Raw genomic sequence first — 19,286 nt, forward strand, 5'->3', positions numbered from 1 at the left:
CTTTCTTTTTGTCATGGGTAGAAGAGCAGAGAGACTTTTTAAGGCTAGACGCAGTGGGATGGGAGGACCAGACATTTGCAGCTGGCTCCAGGAGGGTGTCAGCACACAGTTCCTGTTTAGGCATCTAAATACTTCAGTACAACTGGCCAAACTGCTGGTGTCCATCCTCGATACCGCCTGCCTCCCTGCAGGCTCGTGGAGGTTTGCGCGTGGCCGAGCAGGCAGCTTGGGACCAGCGTTACAGGATGGGCTGCCCACCGGCAGCTGTTTGCCAGCTGCTCAGCTCCTGCTTAATGCCCAGTTCAGTCGCCAGAGGGCTTTTGGATATTCCTTCCTGAGAAATCGGTGGGACCCCATGAATGCACAGGCCTGCCCTCTCTCCTGTAGCAGGGCAGGAACGTAGGTTAGGGCATCTGCCCTGAGCAGGGCAGCTCTGTCCTGTACCCACCGCAGAGCCGTGCACAGTTCACAGAGCACTACGGCTCGGTGATCCCCAGCCACCGCAGGCTGGTTCAGTCCTGCTGCAGCCTGCGCGCCACGCAGTTAATGATTACTGGGCCTAAACGTCCAGCCCGGGAACATTTTGTCCTTTTAATGTTGTCACCTCCCATGGGGTAACACTGGCCTCCTGCGAGTCCTGCCTCCTCGCGTCCAGGCCCAGGGCGTGCGGGGCCTTATGCCGGGGATGGGAAACGCTGCTTGTGGCCGATCGTTCACAGCGTGAGCGTGGTGCTGTCACTGCAGGCCCCACTCACGTTCCCAGCTTCGCACCCAGCTGCTGACAGCGCTAGGCCAGACCGCTGGGGTCCGCAGCGGAGGGACACGTACACCGAGCAGCACCACGGGGCTGGAAACGGCTGGTGAACAAACGATCCGGTGACCCCTCTTGTCCGAGAGCCTGGTCCAGCCTGCTTGTTTCTGCCTTGCCACCCAGCTGTGATGCTCTGTAAAGTATTAATTACAGCACCACTGTGACAAATACTGATACCATAAAACCTTCTTTATCCGTACTCTCTGCTACCTAAACCTAGGCTGTGTTTCTTATTACGATTCACTAACCTCAGTAGCTCCCCTGAGGCTAATAGAGTCCTTGAACTGCTTGATATCCTTGAGTTTTGGAGATGCCACAATTAGCATTGCATTTTCGTTGTTTCTTGTAACAACACTCCTGTTTCCAAACTTGAGTAAGATTTTATGGACATTTAAAGGAGAACCCAGAGACTTTCCTTTAGATTTAGGGATCACCACAGAAGGGCTACCACAGTCCATTGGCAATTTCATTAACGTTCAGTAATTTTTAGCCAAGGGCCATTTAGCAAGCAGCATGCCCCGCTTTGCCTCACTGCTCAGTGCCCCTACTTCTGGGTAATGTGCAGTGCGGCTGACATCCGCCCCGAGCAGCCTGATGGGGAAGGTGCGTGCTCATTTGTGTTCTCTTTTGCCATAGTCTAGAAACATGCGTGATACAAGAACTCTTGGGCAGCTATTTAAAGATATGTGTGCCCTTTGTATCGTTCAGAACAGTCAAGGTTCCTAATTCCCATTGACTTCAGAAGGAATTATATGCCTTAGAAAAATCACTCTTGCAGGCTGCATGTAAACACGAGACCTGACTCTCTCCTGATTTTACTAAGGAGGCAAGATATTTCAGAAGTAGGGGGTACTGCACTAACAGAAAAGTCTCCTTGCCTGGCAATACAGCAGATGATTTTGCGTTAGCATGCACTGTCCCTGTGTCTCAGATCAGTATGTAGCAAGCGTGTTTATGAAAGTAGCTGGCATGGAGAAATGGAATGGTTCAGCTGCACCCAGAGCCTGAGCTAGCGAAGGGCTCTCTGCCATGAACGCGGAGAACGAAGCCTGATTGCACCTAGCAAATGAGGCATGAAACATAGCCTGCAAATAGCAACACACTGAGGAGCTCTGCATCCCTCACATTTTCATTCTGGTCTAGTTTGTAATCAAATACTGTTTCTGAATGCAAATGTAGATCAGGTTTTCATTCTGGCTTGAATTCTGCCTGCTCAAAAGTAGAGGGATGCCTAGTCCAAATTCCTCTCTCTGCTGCATACATTCAAAGAGAATGCAAATTCCTCTAATAGGTGGCCAGGAAAAACCGTGAGGTGCAGGCCTGGAGGACAGCACCCAGAACGCATACCATGCTTGATAGTAAGAAGCCAGAACATGGTCCCTCCCTGCAGAGTTTGAGTCATGCACATGTAGCTTCTCCAGATTTTCTTCAAAGCAAACTAGGTGACTGCTCCTCCTTCGGGTAGGTGTATGCCCCAGCTGGGCAAGCTCAGGATCACTCTCCCCTGACACACTGAAGTCACACCAGCTTTAAGGAGGAGGCTGCAACCAAGCCGCTTCTCCTGACCACAAAGCATCAGGTGCTAGAAGTGAGGAAGAACCAGCAGGGCACCTCTCCTCGGGTGCAGGGAGCAGGCCTGGATCTAGGCTGATTCATTTACTGATCAGAGCAGACAGGACTTCTCTTTCTTCTGCATTCTTGACCTCCCCTGCCTCACGCTGAGCCTCAGGAGCGCTGACCGCTTCCTCCCCAGCCCTCGTTGCCGTCTGCGGACGGCACGGCTCATCCAGCCCGACTCACTAGCTGCCTTCGCTTCTGGTTTGCCCTCCTCCTTCCCGCTGACTACCTAAACCAGAATAGCACTGTTACATAAACGCGGAGGGGAGCGCTGCGTTATTTAGAGGCCTGAAATCCTGGCATATGCCTTCTTTAGAGCACGGCAGCAGCATGAGGAGCTCTCCCCATCTCCATGCCATGTCAGAGCACTCATTAAACACCCTGCGCACCTCCGTCCTTGCGCTGCAGCTCTGCCACCCGCGCAGGAGCAGCGTGGCAGGTCCTGCCTGCTCCCGCGGTCGCACGCTGCTGCGCTCTGAACGGTCCCTCTGCTCCCCGAGGACGGCTGTCAGGAACGTTCCTGCAAAGAACCATAGAAGAATGAAAAATGGGCTTTTAATTTATATTCTCTCTCTCTGAACAGGCTATATAGTGAACAAGTAATAAACACCAGCTCCCAGAGAGACAGCAGAGCAGTCCTGTTAATCACCACTGTCCCTTCCCTTGTCCCTTCTCCCCCTTCCCTCCAAGGGCATCTGCTCCTCTCCCATTTCCCCCTGCACAGCTCAGCTATGGTCGCATCAGGTGAGGAGTAGGCAAGGAGCATCTCCCCGCTCCTGCGATCTCCCTCCCCGAGGCTCGTACACCTCGCTGGTGTCACCGCGCGAACGGACCTGGAAGCTCATGGGGAGAAGTGGGGGGACTGAATGCACCAAAGGGACTTGGGAGCAAGCAGCGGGAATCCTCCGTCGCTCCCTGCTTGTGTATTTGCACAGGCGGTGTTTCACGGCCCGGGCCCTGTTGGCTAGGTGCAGTGCAACTGTCGCTTAGCAGGAGACAAGCTGTAACCAGGACAGTTGATTGAATGAAGTAGAAAATTAGCATCCTCGCTTTGTGGACAGGAAACCGATGCACAAAATATTCAGTTACCTTCCCACCGCCATGCAGGGGGTCTGAGGCTTTTTCGTGGAGCTCTGTGCCTGCTGCGGAGTCCTGGCTCCTGCTCTTCTGAGCTTTGTTGTTTGAGTATTTATGAACAAGGCTGTAAATAAATTAAATCTGCTAACTTGCCCGCTACCCTACATACCAGGCCAGAAGGTAACTAGGATATGAAACGTGCAGAAAACAACCAACAGGACCTTCTCTGCCTTGGCCTCTTGATGCTGATGTTTATAAGGAAATACAGAATTATTTCGAGGTGTCACAGTGTATTAATTGCAATTTCACTTCCAGGGGCTATTTCAGGTGAGCATTCTGACCTGCTTATAATGCAATTAGCACTTTTTGTCTATTCTAGCAGCTCTTTGAGGTAGGGAACCGTTTTCCTGTTCCTGTGCGCTCAGTGCCTGGTACAGGAGACCCTGGAGCGGGGGGTGGGGAATCCCAAGACGCTACTTCATTACTGAAACTAATTAATCATCTAAGCTTCGCTCTGTCGCTGTGCGAGGGAAGAGCAGGAGGAGCGTCAGCGGCAGGACAGCGAGGCCCAGGTCTGCCCACGCCGGGGCGAGGCGGGCGGTAGGGCCAGGCCCAGCCTGGAGGTCAGGCTGCAGTCGCAGCTGCCCTCCCGTTTGGCAGCGGAACATGCTGCCGCCAGCCCCAAGCCTGGTTCTCGGGCCCGCACAGAGCCCTCGCTGCCGTTCCCAGCCTCTCCTTGCAGACGGAAAAGGTAGTTTGTTTTCCGCTAAGCGAATGGAGGTAGGGAGGAGCACGCGACCAAGCTTCCCTGGGCGCTGGGACCAGCCTGCCCTGGCAAGGCCGGGCTGGGGTGGCTGCGTGTGGGAAAGCTCCCTGTTAAACCTGGGGACAGCAGGGGGTCCTGGAAGTGGCAGCCGCACAACGGTGCTTTTGTCCGGGAGGCACCAGAGGCCGGATGATGTCACCTTGCTCCGGGCCGTGAGGCTGCTTGTGGCTGGGGATGGAGCTCGGCAGCATCGCAGTGTCTCTTTAGCAGGGATGAGGCAATGAAAAGGCTGCTTTTATCCCGCCCTTTCTAAAAAGCAGGCAAAGCAGCTTTGTTCCCGAGCAGTTCGCTGCTTTTCAGAGGTGAAGTCTCCAATACGGGCCGTGCCCGCGCCTCTGCTCCCCACCGGCTCCCATCGTGGGGGAGCTGCTTTCCCGGGCTGTGCTTGGCAGCTCCCCTTGCTGCACAGCCTGTTGCCTGGCTCCGAGGAGCAGCTCAACACCAGCTGTATCCTTTGCTGCCTTATCTAAAGGCGAGGTGGATTTGGCAGCTCATCTCCCGGACACACCAGGCTGTGGAAGAGGGCCGGTGGCTGAGCCGAGGCACAGCCCGCTGCAACCCCTCAGCGTGGTGGCCCCGGCTTGGGCGGCCCCCTTGGAAACCTGTTTCTTGGGCCGGGAAGTACAGCTGGCCGATTCTGAGGGCATCAGGCAGACCTTCACCCAATGCACACACCGTGCAGCCAAGCAGCAGACCTCAGGCTGTACTGAGTAAGCAGCTGCCCCTTTGCATTTCTTCCTCACACCAAGCAGCAGCTTCATGTTTCTCTCCAAATCTACCTATGCTGTAAATAGGCTCTCGGAGTCAGAGGCACAGCCCTCCCTACCAGAGCATGGTGGAGACTCGAGCTCCTCTGGAGGCCACAAGCAACCGATGGGTGAGCCTGGGGACTGCAACCCCCTGGGGCTCACGAGTTTATACAAGCCATGTGATGAAGATGTGCAGTCATCACCAGATGCCAGAAACTCCTGATTTCAACTACCTGCTCTGTCTGGACTTGCCAGGTGAACTTTTGATGGATAAGCCACCTTCCCCCATGCCTCAGTTTCCCAAGTTGGGACTCTAGTTGATGTTTACCAGCTCAGAAAAGCTACAGTTCAGTACTGGTGGTCAAAAAAAAATAAAAAAGGGTGGGGGGAAGCTCTGTTCCAGGGGAAGGTCTTCAGATTAGCCAACTGCCAGTGCTCATTGTTTTGTATATTTTGAATATTCAAAAGTTGTCAGTACTATTTTGCTGAGCTGTACTGCTCCTCTCCTGAAAGGAACATGTTCCCAACACAGGACCTCACAAGCTTAGTTACCTCAAATTCTCCATTTCACTCCAGCCAGCAAGAAGTCTGTGCCAGTCGCGGGCAGGATGTCTGTAAGAGGACAGAGAGTACACAAGCTCGTTGAGCTGAAGCGACCTGTCAGCGCTTCATTTTAACACAGTTGGAGCCCTAAAGCTGTTGCAGGGAGGGTCTGGAAAGCCTGGATCCACAGGTTGGTCTCCCGTTATCCGCAAACTGCTTCTCTGTGGCTTCCAGAGGTGTGGCAGGAGGGTGGGCACTCGTCCTGCTTCCTGGGGGATATTTTTGCTAGACCCTAAGCAGCAGCATGGCTTCATGCACGCACACCACCCCGGAGTCAGTCTCCAAAGCCAGAACAGGAATTAGCATGAGGCAGACAGGCCAGACGTGCCCAACGTGCCTTTTGTTGTCTTTCAGAAACCTCTGTCCCCAAAAGATCATCCCAAAGAGAGACAGAAAACGCTCGTCTCTCTGCAGCGGTCTGAAACATGGCCAGAGCCTGAACCAGGAGGAGCTGTGCCGAGCTCACACTCCCATTTCCACTTACAGGCAACTTTCAAGGAGCACGTTGAGAGCTGCATGTGTGAGCTAAGCCTGAGACCTAGCTAAACAAGGCTGAAGCACACTCATGATGGCTGAGGATTGCAGGGCACAGGTCCAAGAAAACCTGCAGATTAAACCAATTAAAATACTGCTGACAATGCCACATTGGAGACTTCAGAAAGACAAATATTTTCCTAGCTTAATTCAGGATTTTTCAGTTCCCTCCACTGCCCTGCATCCCTCACCCCCCTCAATCTGCAGCATGGTTCAGCTCCGGCTGTATCAAGAGCTTGGCCACTGAGTCTGACCATGGGCAAGGGGCTTGGCCACCTCTCTCCTCAGTAACGAGGTGCTTCTGCATCTCCACGGGCAGCAGGGAAGTTGCACACGGGGCCACGCAGTCTGGCCCCGGCTGGCTGCTCCCAAGGGAGGGGGAGCTGGAAGCCAGGCGTGATAACAGCCAGCAGGGCAGAGACCTCAGCAGCAGCTCCCATCCCGCAGTACCTGAGCAGTGGGGACCTGGAGATGGTGGCCAGCTTTGACCAAGAGTCCAATCAGGCAAGTCCATGGTGACGAAGCAGGTCTGAGGACAAGCCAGAAAGTCAATCCGCAGGTCGGGACCTGATGCAGTGAGGGTAACTCGGGTCAGATGCAGTCCTGCAGTCGCTGGACAGGTCCGTACTGATGAGACAGGTCCAAGGTTAAGCCAGGGAGTCAGTCCACAGGGCAGGGCCCATAGCCAGGTGTGGCTGCAGCTGGAGATGAGCACTCCTACAACCTAGCTTGGAAAGGGACTGAAGGGTCGGGGCTGAGCTTAAATGGAGCTCGGGGCCGTAGGCAGGGCTGTGGGTGGAGACCCCAGGTGAGGCTGGTTGGGGCCATTAAGGCCTGTTAGTGCATTCAGGGCCTTGACACTGGATGCTTGGTGTCCAGCTGGAAACCAGAGGCGTAAATCTGTGCAAAATCAGGTGGCCTCCGGTCTGGGCAGTGAGCTGCCGAGCCGCTAGCTTTACACACTTCCCCAAAGAAATGCAAACCAGTGCCCTGGATCCTGCTACCAGCTGGTCGCTGTGGATGGCCAAGTGGCATGAGGCAGCGGTCTCAGCGCAGCTCATCACACGAGTGCCCCAGCGAGGCGGCTGTGTTTGGTGGTGGGGAGCAGGGTGTCCTCCGGCTGGACCCGCGTGCTGGGACTCCACAGTCCTCGAGTCCGCTGCCTGCTCTGACAAACCTGCTTCCCTTTGCAGTCCTGGACAGGTCTCTTCTCTCTCTCTTTCCTTCCACTTTCCATCTCCGAAATAGGAGCAATGTCTGCCTGCCTGACCAAACCAGTGTTACGAAGCAGATAGTTTAATGTACCTTTGATGATAAGTGTCAGGGAAATTTGGAGCTTGTAGACTGGATTTTCCTGTCCCTCCTTTCATCACACGTAGGTGACAACTTGTCCCCAGTCCCTGCAGCTGAGCGGTGGCCGCAGGCTGGCACGTACAGGGCACCGGCTCCAGATGGGCCTCAGCAGCGCCGGCTGGGCCAGGCTGGCCGCAGGGTGCCTTTATCTCCAACACGAACCAAACGCGGGCTGTAAGCAAGTCTCTGCAGCGCGGGCTGTGGCCGGGGACGTCTGCGCAGCCAGGCAGGTTCTGCAGACCCTGCCCGTGAGCTTGTGGTTCGGGTGGAGACCTTCGGAAAGGACGTCCCGAGCTCCGAGCTCAGGCCAGGCGTCGGGTCGGGACTGTGGATGCCCAGGCTCTGCCCTCCCTCCCGGCGTCCCCAGAGATGCGCGAGCCTCCCCGGCCCCGCAGGCGACGGGCAGCACGAGGAATATATAAATGCTGCGTAATAAACTGCAATCGCGGTTCCTTTCTGCCCGTCCCGGGGGCTCCCGGAGACCCGGCAGGGCCGCGAGAGCTCCCTGCCTCCCTTCGGACCACGGACTGTGCTATCCGCAGGGAATCTGTTGGATGGTGGAAGGAGCTAATTTAAATGAGAGAAAAAGACTTTGGGTATTTTGCCAGCATTCTTCTTGCCTATTGTTCTCCCCATTCGCCTTCTGCTTGCCACCGAGCAGTTTTACGTTTCCAAGGATCGTAAATTCTCCTTTCTCCACCGGGCAGGAGGTGTGCTCCCGCAGTCGGCAGCTTCCCGCGTCGCTTTTGTTTCCGTGTTGCCCGGTTACTGCAGCGCAGAGCCCGGCTATGCCCGGCCGCATCCAAACCGCCAGCTCCCGCGAGCGCCCGAGCCCGCAGCCGGGCACGGGAGTTCGGCGGATTCGGGCAGGCCTATGCTTTCCGGGAGGGACAACCGAGGCCGTAAGCCGGTGCCTCCCAGACGGCACTGCGACGAGGCAGCTCCCCGCCAGCGCTGCCGCTTAGCGGTGCCGTGCAGAAGGGGACGTGGGGGCTCACGGCGGGATTTGAGGCTGGACCGCCGTCCGTGGCCCAAAGGCTGTGGGAACTGACAGGACTCATTTGTCAGGTCTGCAGAGGCCAGCAGGGCTCTGGTAATCCGCACTGGCCGAGGAAAAGCTCCCCAGCTTTCCCCAGCACCATTTCCAAGCGGCAGCAATTCAGACAGAAGTTGAGAAACACCGTGTCCTCATGCCGCGGAGGCTTAGTTTGGTTTGAATGTAATAACATTCCTGAGCTGGAAATACTTGGATTCATCACAGTGTTCATGCTAAAATGCTGCCTGCGTAGCGTCGGGGGCTGCGAACCACCTCCCCGCGCTGCGTGCGTCGGACGTGTCTCAGGCCATCGCCGTGTGCCGGGCTGGGAGCGGCAGCGTGGAGCAGGCACGTCCCGCTGGCGCGATGCTGCCGGGAGCCGCCGTGCCGGGGAGCAGAGCCCGGCAGATTTCCCCCTCCTCGTTGCCATGCTTCCCCTGGCCGCCCAGAAGGAAGGCTGGAAAGGGCTGGAGCCGCTTATTGTTGCCGGGTGGTTTATGGGCTCCTACGTCCTGCCATCCTGCCAGACCAGGGGCCGGGGGAGAAGGGAGGATGGGGGCCGGACAGCAGACTAAGGGCTGGCTGGAGTAGTTACAGCTGCAGGAAGAAACAGGTCCATTTCCAAGCTTGTGGCATCTTCCTTTGGGCGTGCAAGCAAAGCACCGACCCAGCAGCGTTTGCAAACGCCGATGTATTCCTGCTTCAAAAACCTAGACAGCCCCTGCCTCAGCTTCCCTTAATGCAATTCACATTGTACAACAGCAAACACCATTTCGAACTGTGGCACTTGGTGTGTCCTGGCTCTCACTGCCCTCAGGTCTGGCTCTTCTGCTCTTTGCTAATAAGAAAGGTGCATTTTCTTGAAACTGAGGCTCTTTCTAAGGCTTGCAAACGCTCTACTTTATGACGGTTTTCATTTGCATAATGAAGGCCCTCATACCTTTAGTAATTAATCACATTAAGAATCACTTCCCTGAATAACCCTATTCATGCAAGTTGTTCTTAGCGCTGGAAGCTGCATGTGATTTCGGATGTGCATTAGCCCCTCTTTCATCAGCAGATGGAAGCTGGTAGCTGCATGTGTAATTTATATCTGCTTGGATGGAATTAGGAGATGAAATATGCATTACACAGCTCCATTAACATTTCTAGTCATACAGTTTTTAGCTGCTGGGGAAGTGAATATTACATGCCAACAGAGTGTGGGACCGGCATGAAAGGCAGAGAGTTGAACACAGGAATTTAAAAGCACACACAGAAAGTGTTCCAGGTCAGACGCATCAGAAATAGAATTAATATGGAGATTAATGAAGTTGCTAAATTAGATCAGATGCAATGCCCTTTTCTGACCTGCATTTCTTTTAAAACATCCCATCTTGTCTCCATAGCTAAGAAAACAGTCAGGTTTGCCCACTGACTCCCATCTTATAAAGGCAACTCCGGATACTTTAACATCCATGAAGATTCCCACCAGAGGACAGCCCGATCAGCCAGGGAATAACTGTTGAATCCTGGGAGGCAGCACGGAAAGCAAACACTGCTGTGTGGGGTTTGAGTTGTCAGTAACCTTGACAAATTTGGGGAAAAAAAATCACATCAATGCAATAGTAAGAAAAAAGCATCCAATGAATAGGCTTTGCTCTCTGATGATGGTAACCAGGTTAACCAGGGAGCCTCCTATTCGTGTGTATATTAGTCTATGCATGAACATTTTTGTAGGAGGTAAAGTGTGCTACCTTGCAGTACATTTTTTCATTTGCTTTTTTGTCCTTATGTAAACCCCAATTAATTAAAACACTACCCCACTGATTCCTGCTTGAAAGGAAGCAATTAAAGGAGTGAAGCTGTATCCCATCTGCTTCTTACGTGCGGAGACGCGGAGAGCATCTTTAACACAAGAATTTCACCCTTTGGAAAGGATTTCAGGGCCCAGTGGGCTTTAATTATTTTCAAGCCAGGCTAATTCTGCGTGGGGGGTACCTGCCCTTCGGGGAGGTGGGTGCCCGGGAGCCCCCGGCTGCAGGACGGGCCGAGGCGGAGCGGAGCCCGGGCCGGACACGCCGCGGCCGACAGCAGCTGCCCGAAGCCTGGGGCGCAGCTGCCTCCTCGCCCATCGCCGCTCGCTCCTCCCTGTAAATAAGAAATGTGTCTAGCGAATTTAGCTCTGGTTCACAGGCAGCGTGCTATAGATAGGTTTTTTTAAAGAGCTTGTCTGAGGGTAATAATTCACGGGGAGATCAAAAGGGTAGGTTTAATCAGGGGTCTGTCTGATATCATAAGCCGTGCGGAGCGCTGGGAGCTCTGCGAGCGGCCTCGAAAGCCTGGTAAACCCGAAAGCCACCGAATTTGCTGCGGCGAGGCTAGCGCGGCTTCGGCGTGCAGCTGCCTCTCACGTCCCCTCGTCCTCCGGGAACGGGGCTCACGCGGAGGAAGGGAAGCGCCGAGTCCCGCGGCCCGGGAGCTGCTGCGGGAGGGACAGCAAGGCCACGGCCCCCGGCTGGGGAGACGCTTCGGCCGGGGACCGCGTTACCCCGCAACCACCGCGGGATGTGGGTCGATCCTGAGGAGAGACGTGTGGGTCCCGTGGGCTGGCGCGAGGCCCCTGCTCGGGCGGCAGCGCGTTTCGGGCAGCCCGTCCCTGCTGCTGCTTCTCGCGATGCTCCGACCTGCAGCTCAGCAGCAGGCTGGAGCAAGTCCGCAGGCTGGAGCAAGTCCTCAGCCTTCTGGAAAAACAGCAGAAACAAAAACTTAGTTTTCTAGTTAATCCAAAGGATTTCTTTCCTAAAAGATGCACGGCGCCTGTGACTGCGGCTACACTGACTGCAATGGACGTGTGCTGGCTCAGATAAATCTAGGATCTGGCCCAGGAAAGCTGGATTTCAGATCAGGACTGCAAAAAGTATGGGGTGTCAAAATGCTGTTTTGGGGAGCTGAAAATAATGCCTAACACGGGGCCAGCGAGGATCAGCGCTGAAAATGCAGGTGTCCAGAGTGGGAGGCCTGTCATGCTTCTTGGTTACCATCAAAAGCAGCGTTTAAAAGCCGGCAGTTTAATTTTTAACACGAATGGAGCTGAGTTCAGGCTGCAGACACCTGCGGATGAGGAGCTGGGTTTTTTCCCAGCGGTATTGAGCCCACGGAGGTTAATGTGATTATGTAAATGACTAAGATATAATTGCATTATTGCCACCCCTCTGGCCCTCCTTGCAGTTCACACGTGATCTTGTACTCCCCGAGCGCTGCAGTGCTGCAGCACGAGGACACTAGAGCTGCCATAATTCACTGCCCAGGTTTTGCTGCAAGCGCCATCTCTCCAGTTAGGCCTTTGGTACAGAGCCCCGCTGGGCTATTTAAGCCCTTCAAGTGCCAAAAGATCACGAAAGTTCTCCCTGGATCTGGGTTAACAGCACCCTGCCGTCCCCTCGCACTTATCTAGGCTGCCGGTATTTGGTCCCTCACCTGCTTCAGAAGCCCCTTCCGCCCCCAAGCACCCGCTTCTCGGCAGGGCTGTGCTGGGAGCCCCTCCTGGGCGCCGGGCTCTCCCTGCCGTGCTCCGCTTTAGCCCTAAGCGCTAAGCTAGCCCTAAGCTGCTGGCGTGGCCCTCGGCTGCAGCAAGGGGAAGGTCGCAGCGGGATTTTAGGAGAGCGGAGTTCCCACCAAGGGCTGGGAAAATCTGGCTCTTGAGGTCAGGGTAGTCCAGAAGACCAGGCTCAGCTTGACTGTCGCTGCACACTGCCCCGGGCATCCTCCCAGTCCTGCACCTCTTCTAATCTGGATTTTTCCCTTATCAGTACGAGTTCAAAGCCAAGAACATTAAGAAGAAGAAAGTGAGCATCATCGTCTCCGTGGACGGCGTGAAGGTGATTCTGCGCAAGAAGCAGAAGGTGAGACTTCCCCAGCACCCATGGGGCGACCGGGAGCCCGAGCCGTCCCGGGGGGCAGCTGGCCGTGCCGCGCGGCCGCGGCCGGCGTCGTGCGCCGTAGGGAAGCCGCAAGTATCTCGCAGAACTAGGCAAAGCCATCTGGTCGCTTCCCGTGTCTGGAGGTAAGATCTGTCACACCGAAATCGTCCCTGACAGGTGTTTGGAAAAGGTCTCATCCCGCTCGCGTGTAGTCTGGGATCCTGCTAAACCGCGGAGTTTGGGGATTAAGAACCTTTCCAAAATTCGGGTTACAACAAGCCCTGGACATTCTCACGGCCCATGCAAGAGCCACACGGAGACTGGCATCGAAAGCGCTTGGCCTCGGTCGCTGCCCATGCCTTTTATAGACAAAGTAGAATTTTTTAGTGTGCTCCAAAGATCAGCAGGGAAAATGAGGCACTGGGAAGCTTTGCACAGGCAGGATTTGCATGTTTGCATCTTCGTGGGGGTTCTGTAATGCTGTCTCAGAGTTATTTTACATGTAGGCTTTGAATATGTCTGAGTATTAAAGCTGCTCAGAATAATCACAATAACCTTCTAAGCCAAACTGGCCTTTTCTTAAAAAACACCCAGGATTTTCAGAAGAAAAAAGTCCATTTTTCATATTTTTCATCAAACAAACCAACATCAAACCTTGCTGAAAAAAAGAGTGGGAAAATTAAGAGTGGGAAGAGGATTTGTTTTATTCTGTCAAAAAAACGTAAAGCTTTCAGGACAGGCAATTTCTTTTTTTCTGGTCAGTACTGGTGGGCTTTTAGTGGGCTGCCTCTGCTGAGCACCGCTCCGCTCCTCACGCGGGCTGTGCTTCGTACCGCTGCGTTCGCCTCTGAGCAAGGCCAGCAGCTGGACCCGGATCTCCTAAACACTAGCTCAAAGCCTTGTTCCCCGAAATGTGTCTCTCTTCTGCATATGTAATGCTATAAATTAACCTTAGGGCCTGCTTTCAGCCCTGGAAGCTGTGATCAGATGATCAGATGTGATAAATGATCAGAGAAAGCTTTTCTTCATCCAAGACGAACTACACAGCCATTGCTAATATAGTCAAACTATAGCCTAGATTTTGGCTTAGGACAAAAGCACCATTTCCGCGGTCCTGCCTGTTGGGGTGGTGGAGTTTCATTTGCTCTGATACACTTTGATTTTGCTTTTCTCCTCTGCTTACAGAGAAAGGAATGGACCTGGGACGAGAGTAAAATGGTAGTGATGCACGATCCCGTGTACAGGTACGCGGCAGGGGATTTACACCAGCTGGATCCAAGGCGATTACTCAGGCCGGAGGGGATGCGTTTCCCTGCTCCCGCTTGCTGAGTTACCACCACCCAGAAGCTTGGCTTTTCCAATGGCCCATGAAAAATCAATGAGGTGGCAAAATTCCCGCAGAGGGGGAATCTTTTCATACATTTTTGAGAGTCAGACAGACAGGCAGGCCGATCTAACGCTGAAGCTAGCTCTAACTTTGAAGTTGGCCCTGCTTTGAACAGGGGCTGGAGCAGATGACCTCCAGAGATCCCTTCCAGGCTGAATTACTCTAATTCTGACTCAGAAGACCGGCTTCCCTTGGTTTTCCTTCAAAGCGTGGCTCGCTGGATGCCATGTGCTTCTGAAGAAGGGCCTGACTCTAGGCATAAGCTCTTACAGGGAATTACCTTGCACAGAGCATGGTGAGATAACAGTGACTTTCCATAGCCCCTACTGTAGGATCTCAAAGTATTCTGGAAACAAAAGTCCCACCCACAGGTATCTGGTAGCCTCTCTGCTCGGTGGCAGAACTGGTGTTTGTCTTCTGGGAAGCTGCTGAAGGTGTTACCTCCGGCAGCAAGAGAGTTAAATCCTCTCCAGAGAGTAAATTTAACATCCCCGGGAAATGTGTCCAGGAGAGGCTGGCCTTTGTGCTGTATCATCTGCCTGTCGTTAAGGAAAACAGAGCTGCCGATGGTTCCTCTCTGCTGTTCCCCGAGTCACCGGTCGGTCTGGCGCTGGTCTCCCCTGACAGCGCCCGGGGTCCCTCCCCATCGCCCCTGCTAGGCAGCGCGAGCGCGGCTGGTTAGGACCAGGGGACCGTCTGCGTGCTGATGAAGAGGAGCGTGTCTGGATGAAGAGCTCGGCCGTGGTCCAGGGCAGCGCGGCCAGGACAGCCCCGGCCCCTCCGCTGCAGCGGGAGGACCAGCAGCTCCGGACCCTGGCACGGTCCCTGGGCTGGCTGCAGCTGGGGCACAGCGGGAGCTGCCTGGTGAAGCGGCACAGCCGCTTCTGTCACACTGCAGCAGGGCAGAGATTTATGGCTGGGGCTAAAAATAGACACAGGCTTTCTAATACTATAGATTTTTTAGCCTTTTCACGGAATCTTTAAAAAGCTTTTGCCTACTTTAGAAGTCAGAAGATTTTCCATCCAGCGAGAAGTGCTCTGTCAGTTAGCTGCCTCCTGGCCTTGCTAATTGTAGGAACGGCCATCCACCATACGTGGCCTCTTTTCTCTGGCTTTTGGATGCTTTGAGCCACCCTAGGGTCTGTTCGGTGAGCACGAGAGCCTCCAAGAGAGTCCGAGGTTAGAGGTTGTGCTGTGCGCTTAATTCACCTTGTGTCTCTTTTGCCCAGAATCTTCTACGTGTCTCATGATTCTCAAGACCTGAAAATTTTCAGCTACATTGCGAGGGACGGTGCTAACAACTCCTTCAGGTGCAATGTCTTCAAATCCAAAAAGAAGGTAGGATGCTCCGGGGCCACGGCCGGGGCCTCACGAGGGCGGGCGGTCGCGGGAGGATCCCGGCGCCTGGCGCTGCAGAAGGAAGCGCTGGGGTCGGGGCGTGCAGATCCCCGGGGGCGGCTGGGGCGGGGGCGGCCGCCTCGCTGCCCCCGGGGCTCTGACCTGCGGCGGGTTCGCTCCGCAGAGCCAGGCCATGCGGGCGGTGCGCACCGTGGGCCAGGCCTTCGAGGTGTGCCACAAGCTGAGCCTGCAGCACGCCCTGCAGAACGCCGACGGCCAGGCCGACGGGGCCAGCGACAAGTCCGTGGAGGAGCAGCCGCTGACAGGTGACTTTCGGCTCCCCGGGGCCTGGCAGGTCCCCCCCCCAGCAGCAAAGGCAGAGGCTTGGGGATGGGGAAGTGCCCAAGTCGCTTGTTCTTTGCGAGCCCACTCTGGTGACAGCAGAAGCTCCCCGTCCCCGCGGGGCCGTGCATGTGCCTCCCCAGCCTCCCCCCACCTGCCTGGGGCCTCCCCTCCCGGGCAGCGCGAGCAGGGGGCCAGGCGTCCTTTGCAGCAGGCTGGCGGCCTGCAGGCACGAGCCCCTGGGCTGGCGTGCTGCTGTGCTCCTGCCCCACTGCAGCACGCGGACACTTGAGGAAAGTCTCGGCTGTTCTTCTTAAGCCTTCGCCTACGCTGCCAGCCCTGCTCGCAGCCCCGGCTGCTTGCTGCGATCCTGCAGTGTCTGGGCGCTTGGGTTTATTTTACCTGTTTCATTTGAAGTTCACCAGATGAAGGGCTCCGAGCTCACAGATGCGGACGAGGTCGGCATTGACACCGATGGGATCTGCGGGTCGGAGAGAGGCCCTGGAGAGCTGCCCGCTGCCAGGGCCGAGCTCGGCGTGCTGAAGCCCGGACAGGTCCCGAAAGACAAGAGCTGCCAGGTAACGGCGTGCGGGCGCCAGGCTGAGGGGATGGTTCGTGCACCCTGGCACCGCCGGGGTCCGTCTGCTCGGGGTCGTTGTCTTACAGCTTTATAGGGAAGGGCTTTCGTGGAGACCCCCAGCAGACACCTCCCTCTCGGCACCCAGCGCTTGCTGCCCAGCCCTGGGAGAAGGTGCAGCCGGGCCGGGGACGCACCGCTCGCCCAGCCTCCCTCGGCTGCAGCCCTGCCGCAGGCTCGCGGGGCATGCGGAGCCGCCCGGGGCTGAGTCCCCACGGCTGGTAAAGCCCCCGAGGTCCTCGGGCAGCCGCTGCTGCAGCCCTGGTTGTTCAGCATCCAGTTCACCTGCGGCCAAGCTGCATCTGGGAGCTGGGCCCTGGGGAGAGGCGAGGGCAGGGAGCGGGGCCACGGCGCCCGGCTGGGAACCAGGCAGGGGCCGTGGGGTGGAAAGGGGGCCGAGCACAGAGGGCTTCTGCCTTGGCGCGTTTGGGGAAAGCCACCACGCAGCTTTCGGAAGGAGCCGGCAGGCAGCGAAACCCCTCTGCTTCCAGCAGCGCCCGGGTGCCGGGTGGAAACCAAGGGGCGTCTCCGGCGAGGCGCCCGGTCCCGTCGCGCAGGCTGGGTTGCTGCTCCGCTGGTGCTGGTCTCTAGCGGCCGCTTGCCTGACGCGCTCCTCGCTCTGGCAGCAGCCCCGGTCCCCTCCTGCCCCGGGCGCTGCGTCCCGCAGGCCTCGAGGCTTCGGTGCCGGCGGTGGTGACACCGTAACGACCTGCCGTTCCGCAGAGCCGTTGCAGCGAGCGTTTCCTGGCTGCTTTAATGCCATCGTTTCGGTTTAAACGATTGCATCACTTGCAGAGCACGGCTGAAACCGGCTCCAGTGAAATGTATTCCATTGGACGTATTTCTGTGGTTCGAGTGCAGGGATCTCCGGTGATTTTCCTTTTAGACGCTGATCTGCCACTGACCTGTCACTCGGCAGGCCGGGGAGCAAGGAGAGCCGGCGGCCGTGGTGCCGGTCCCCGGCAGGGCCACGCTGTGAATGCACCACGTTAAACCATCCCGGGCTGCCGAGGGGGCCGGCTGCGCGCGGGGGGGGCGGGTGCCCTGCTCCGTGCCGTGCGCCTGATCCCGGCGCTGCGGACGCGGGGCCACCGTGCCGCCTCCGCAGCGTGGCGTGGCTGCGAGCGCGCCCGACCGCGTGCCAGCACCGGCGGCGGCTCTGCGGGGCGGCTGCCTTCCCTTCGGGCTCAGCTGAGAGAGACGCCTGGGGCTCGGAGCTTCTTCTTGCTAGAGGTTAATGGAGGCAACGCCTCCGACGGCCAGGCAGCAGGGACCAGCGCAGCCAGCGCTCCTGGGGAGGCTGGTAGCACATCGGAGTCAGCCCCTGCCCGGGGACCTTGCCACTCCCCTTCGGAGCTGCAGCCAGGCTCTGAGGGTACAGGTCAACTCCAGAGTCAGACCCGGGGTCACTGGAAAACCCGCTGTCCCCGGGGACCTCACCGCCGGGCAGCACCGGGTCGCTGCCGCGGGCCCCAGCAGAGCGGGGGGGTCACGGTCCAGCCGGGCCACCTCTCACGGGGCCGTTTCTCCGTGCCCAGGACTCCGAGAACGGCCCCCTCTACCCGTCCGGCTCCCAGCAGCTGCTGAGCCCCAGCAGCCCCTGCTCCTCGGCCTCCATCACCCCGCTGGCGTCGCAGCACTGCCTCCAGCTCCTGCAGCAGCAGCTCCTCCAGCAGCAGCAGCAGACGCAGGTGGCCGCGGCCCAGGTACCCGTCCCGCCCCGGGGTCCCGCTCCCCTCCCCGCCCGCCCGGCAGCACGGGGGGCCGCGCGCTGGCGCACGGAAAGCCAGGCCTGGGCATCCCGCGCCGTGGCCGCATCCGGCACGGCGCAGCTCTCGGCAGCACGCGGCTGCCGCTCTCCTCCCGGCACGTCCGGGCGCGGAAGGGGCTGAACACGCAAACCAGGCCACGCTCGCGGGGGCCTCCACAGCCACCAGCTGCGGTTTCACCCCACGCTTGAAAGCGCTCCCGTGTAGTGCCCCGTCTGCCAAGACAGCGGCAGAGCAGGGAGGCACCGGTCCCCGGGGCCCGGCCGGCTCCTGCGCGGGGGCAGCCACCCCCACGCCCCCAGCTCCTGCTCCGAACCCCGGCCCGCGTGACACCGCTCGGGGCCGGGAGCTCCGCGACCCCGGGCCGGGCCGGACCCGCCGGCGCCCGGCGGTGCCCGCAGCTCCCGCCCGCAGGTGCAGCTGCTGCGGGAGCAGCTGGCGGCCGAGACGGCGGCGCGCGTCGAGGCGCAGGCGCGGGTGCGGCAGCTGCTGCTCTCCAACCGGGACCTGCTGCAGCACGTCTCCCTGCTGGTGCGGCAGCTCAAGGAGCTCGAGGCGAGGGCGCAGCGCCGGCAGCCAGGTGAGGGGCTCTGCCCGGGGGCCAGGCCGCCCCGCCGCCCGGCTCCAGCCCCTTCACCACGCGTCCCCTCTCCCGCAGTCGACCGCTCGCTGCAGAACCTGTCGCTGGCCCAGTCGCCGTCGCTGAACCTGAAGAACCACCACAGCCTGGACCTCGGCCTGCCCTCCGCCTCCACCCCCGCCAGCGCCCTGGGCAGCCCCGTGGGCCCCGGCTCGCGCTCGGCCCCGGGCTCCGGCCGCTCCTGCCTCGACCTCCCGGCGCTGGCACGGGGCAGCCCCGGCTGCGACGGCAGGGACGGGGACGAGCGCCTGGCCGCGCTGGAGGGGCGGGACGGCTTCGGCCGGCGCGTGGAGGGCTCCGAGGTCGGCGAGCTCGCGCCGCTCGGCGGGAGCAGCCGGCAGAAGGCGGAGGAGGCCGACGGCGGGGCCGCCGAGGACAGGTAGGACCCGCGCCCTCTGCCTCCGCGCCGCACCGAGGCGCTGGGGCGGGCGGCCCCGGGTCTGCGCGGGCCAAGACCAAGCGAATCCCAGGAGGGCGGAGGCGGGCGTCAAATCCGCGGTGTCCGCCCATGGGGACCGGGATGGGGTCGCGATCTGCCCTTCTTGGGGGCCGGTTCTGCACCGCTCCCAGCCCCAGCACTGCGGGGTCTGTGAGCGGCGGGTTGCGCTGATGGGACCCCAAAAGGGCATCTGCCTTTTGGAGAGCCTGGGGCAGCTGGGCCGGGG

General features: G+C 58.1%; 1 protein-coding gene across 1 annotated transcript in view; it reads left to right on the forward strand.

Annotated features, from left to right (window-relative positions):
• LOC112979878 (carboxyl-terminal PDZ ligand of neuronal nitric oxide synthase protein-like) overlaps positions 1–19,286 on the forward strand; it is a 35,515-nt gene that overhangs the window by 14,889 nt on the left and 1,340 nt on the right. The window contains exons 3-10 of the mRNA XM_064523917.1: positions 12,398–12,490; positions 13,694–13,752; positions 15,125–15,233; positions 15,418–15,559; positions 15,993–16,153; positions 17,751–17,918; positions 18,396–18,561; positions 18,640–19,000. Of these exons, the coding sequence (XP_064379987.1) occupies positions 12,398–12,490; positions 13,694–13,752; positions 15,125–15,233; positions 15,418–15,559; positions 15,993–16,153; positions 17,751–17,918; positions 18,396–18,561; positions 18,640–19,000 (1,259 nt within the window). The remainder of the gene's footprint in view (positions 1–12,397; positions 12,491–13,693; positions 13,753–15,124; positions 15,234–15,417; positions 15,560–15,992; positions 16,154–17,750; positions 17,919–18,395; positions 18,562–18,639; positions 19,001–19,286) is intronic.

Source organism: Dromaius novaehollandiae, chromosome 20, assembly GCF_036370855.1.
Source record: "Dromaius novaehollandiae isolate bDroNov1 chromosome 20, bDroNov1.hap1, whole genome shotgun sequence".
Lineage (NCBI taxonomy): Eukaryota > Metazoa > Chordata > Aves > Casuariiformes > Dromaiidae > Dromaius > Dromaius novaehollandiae.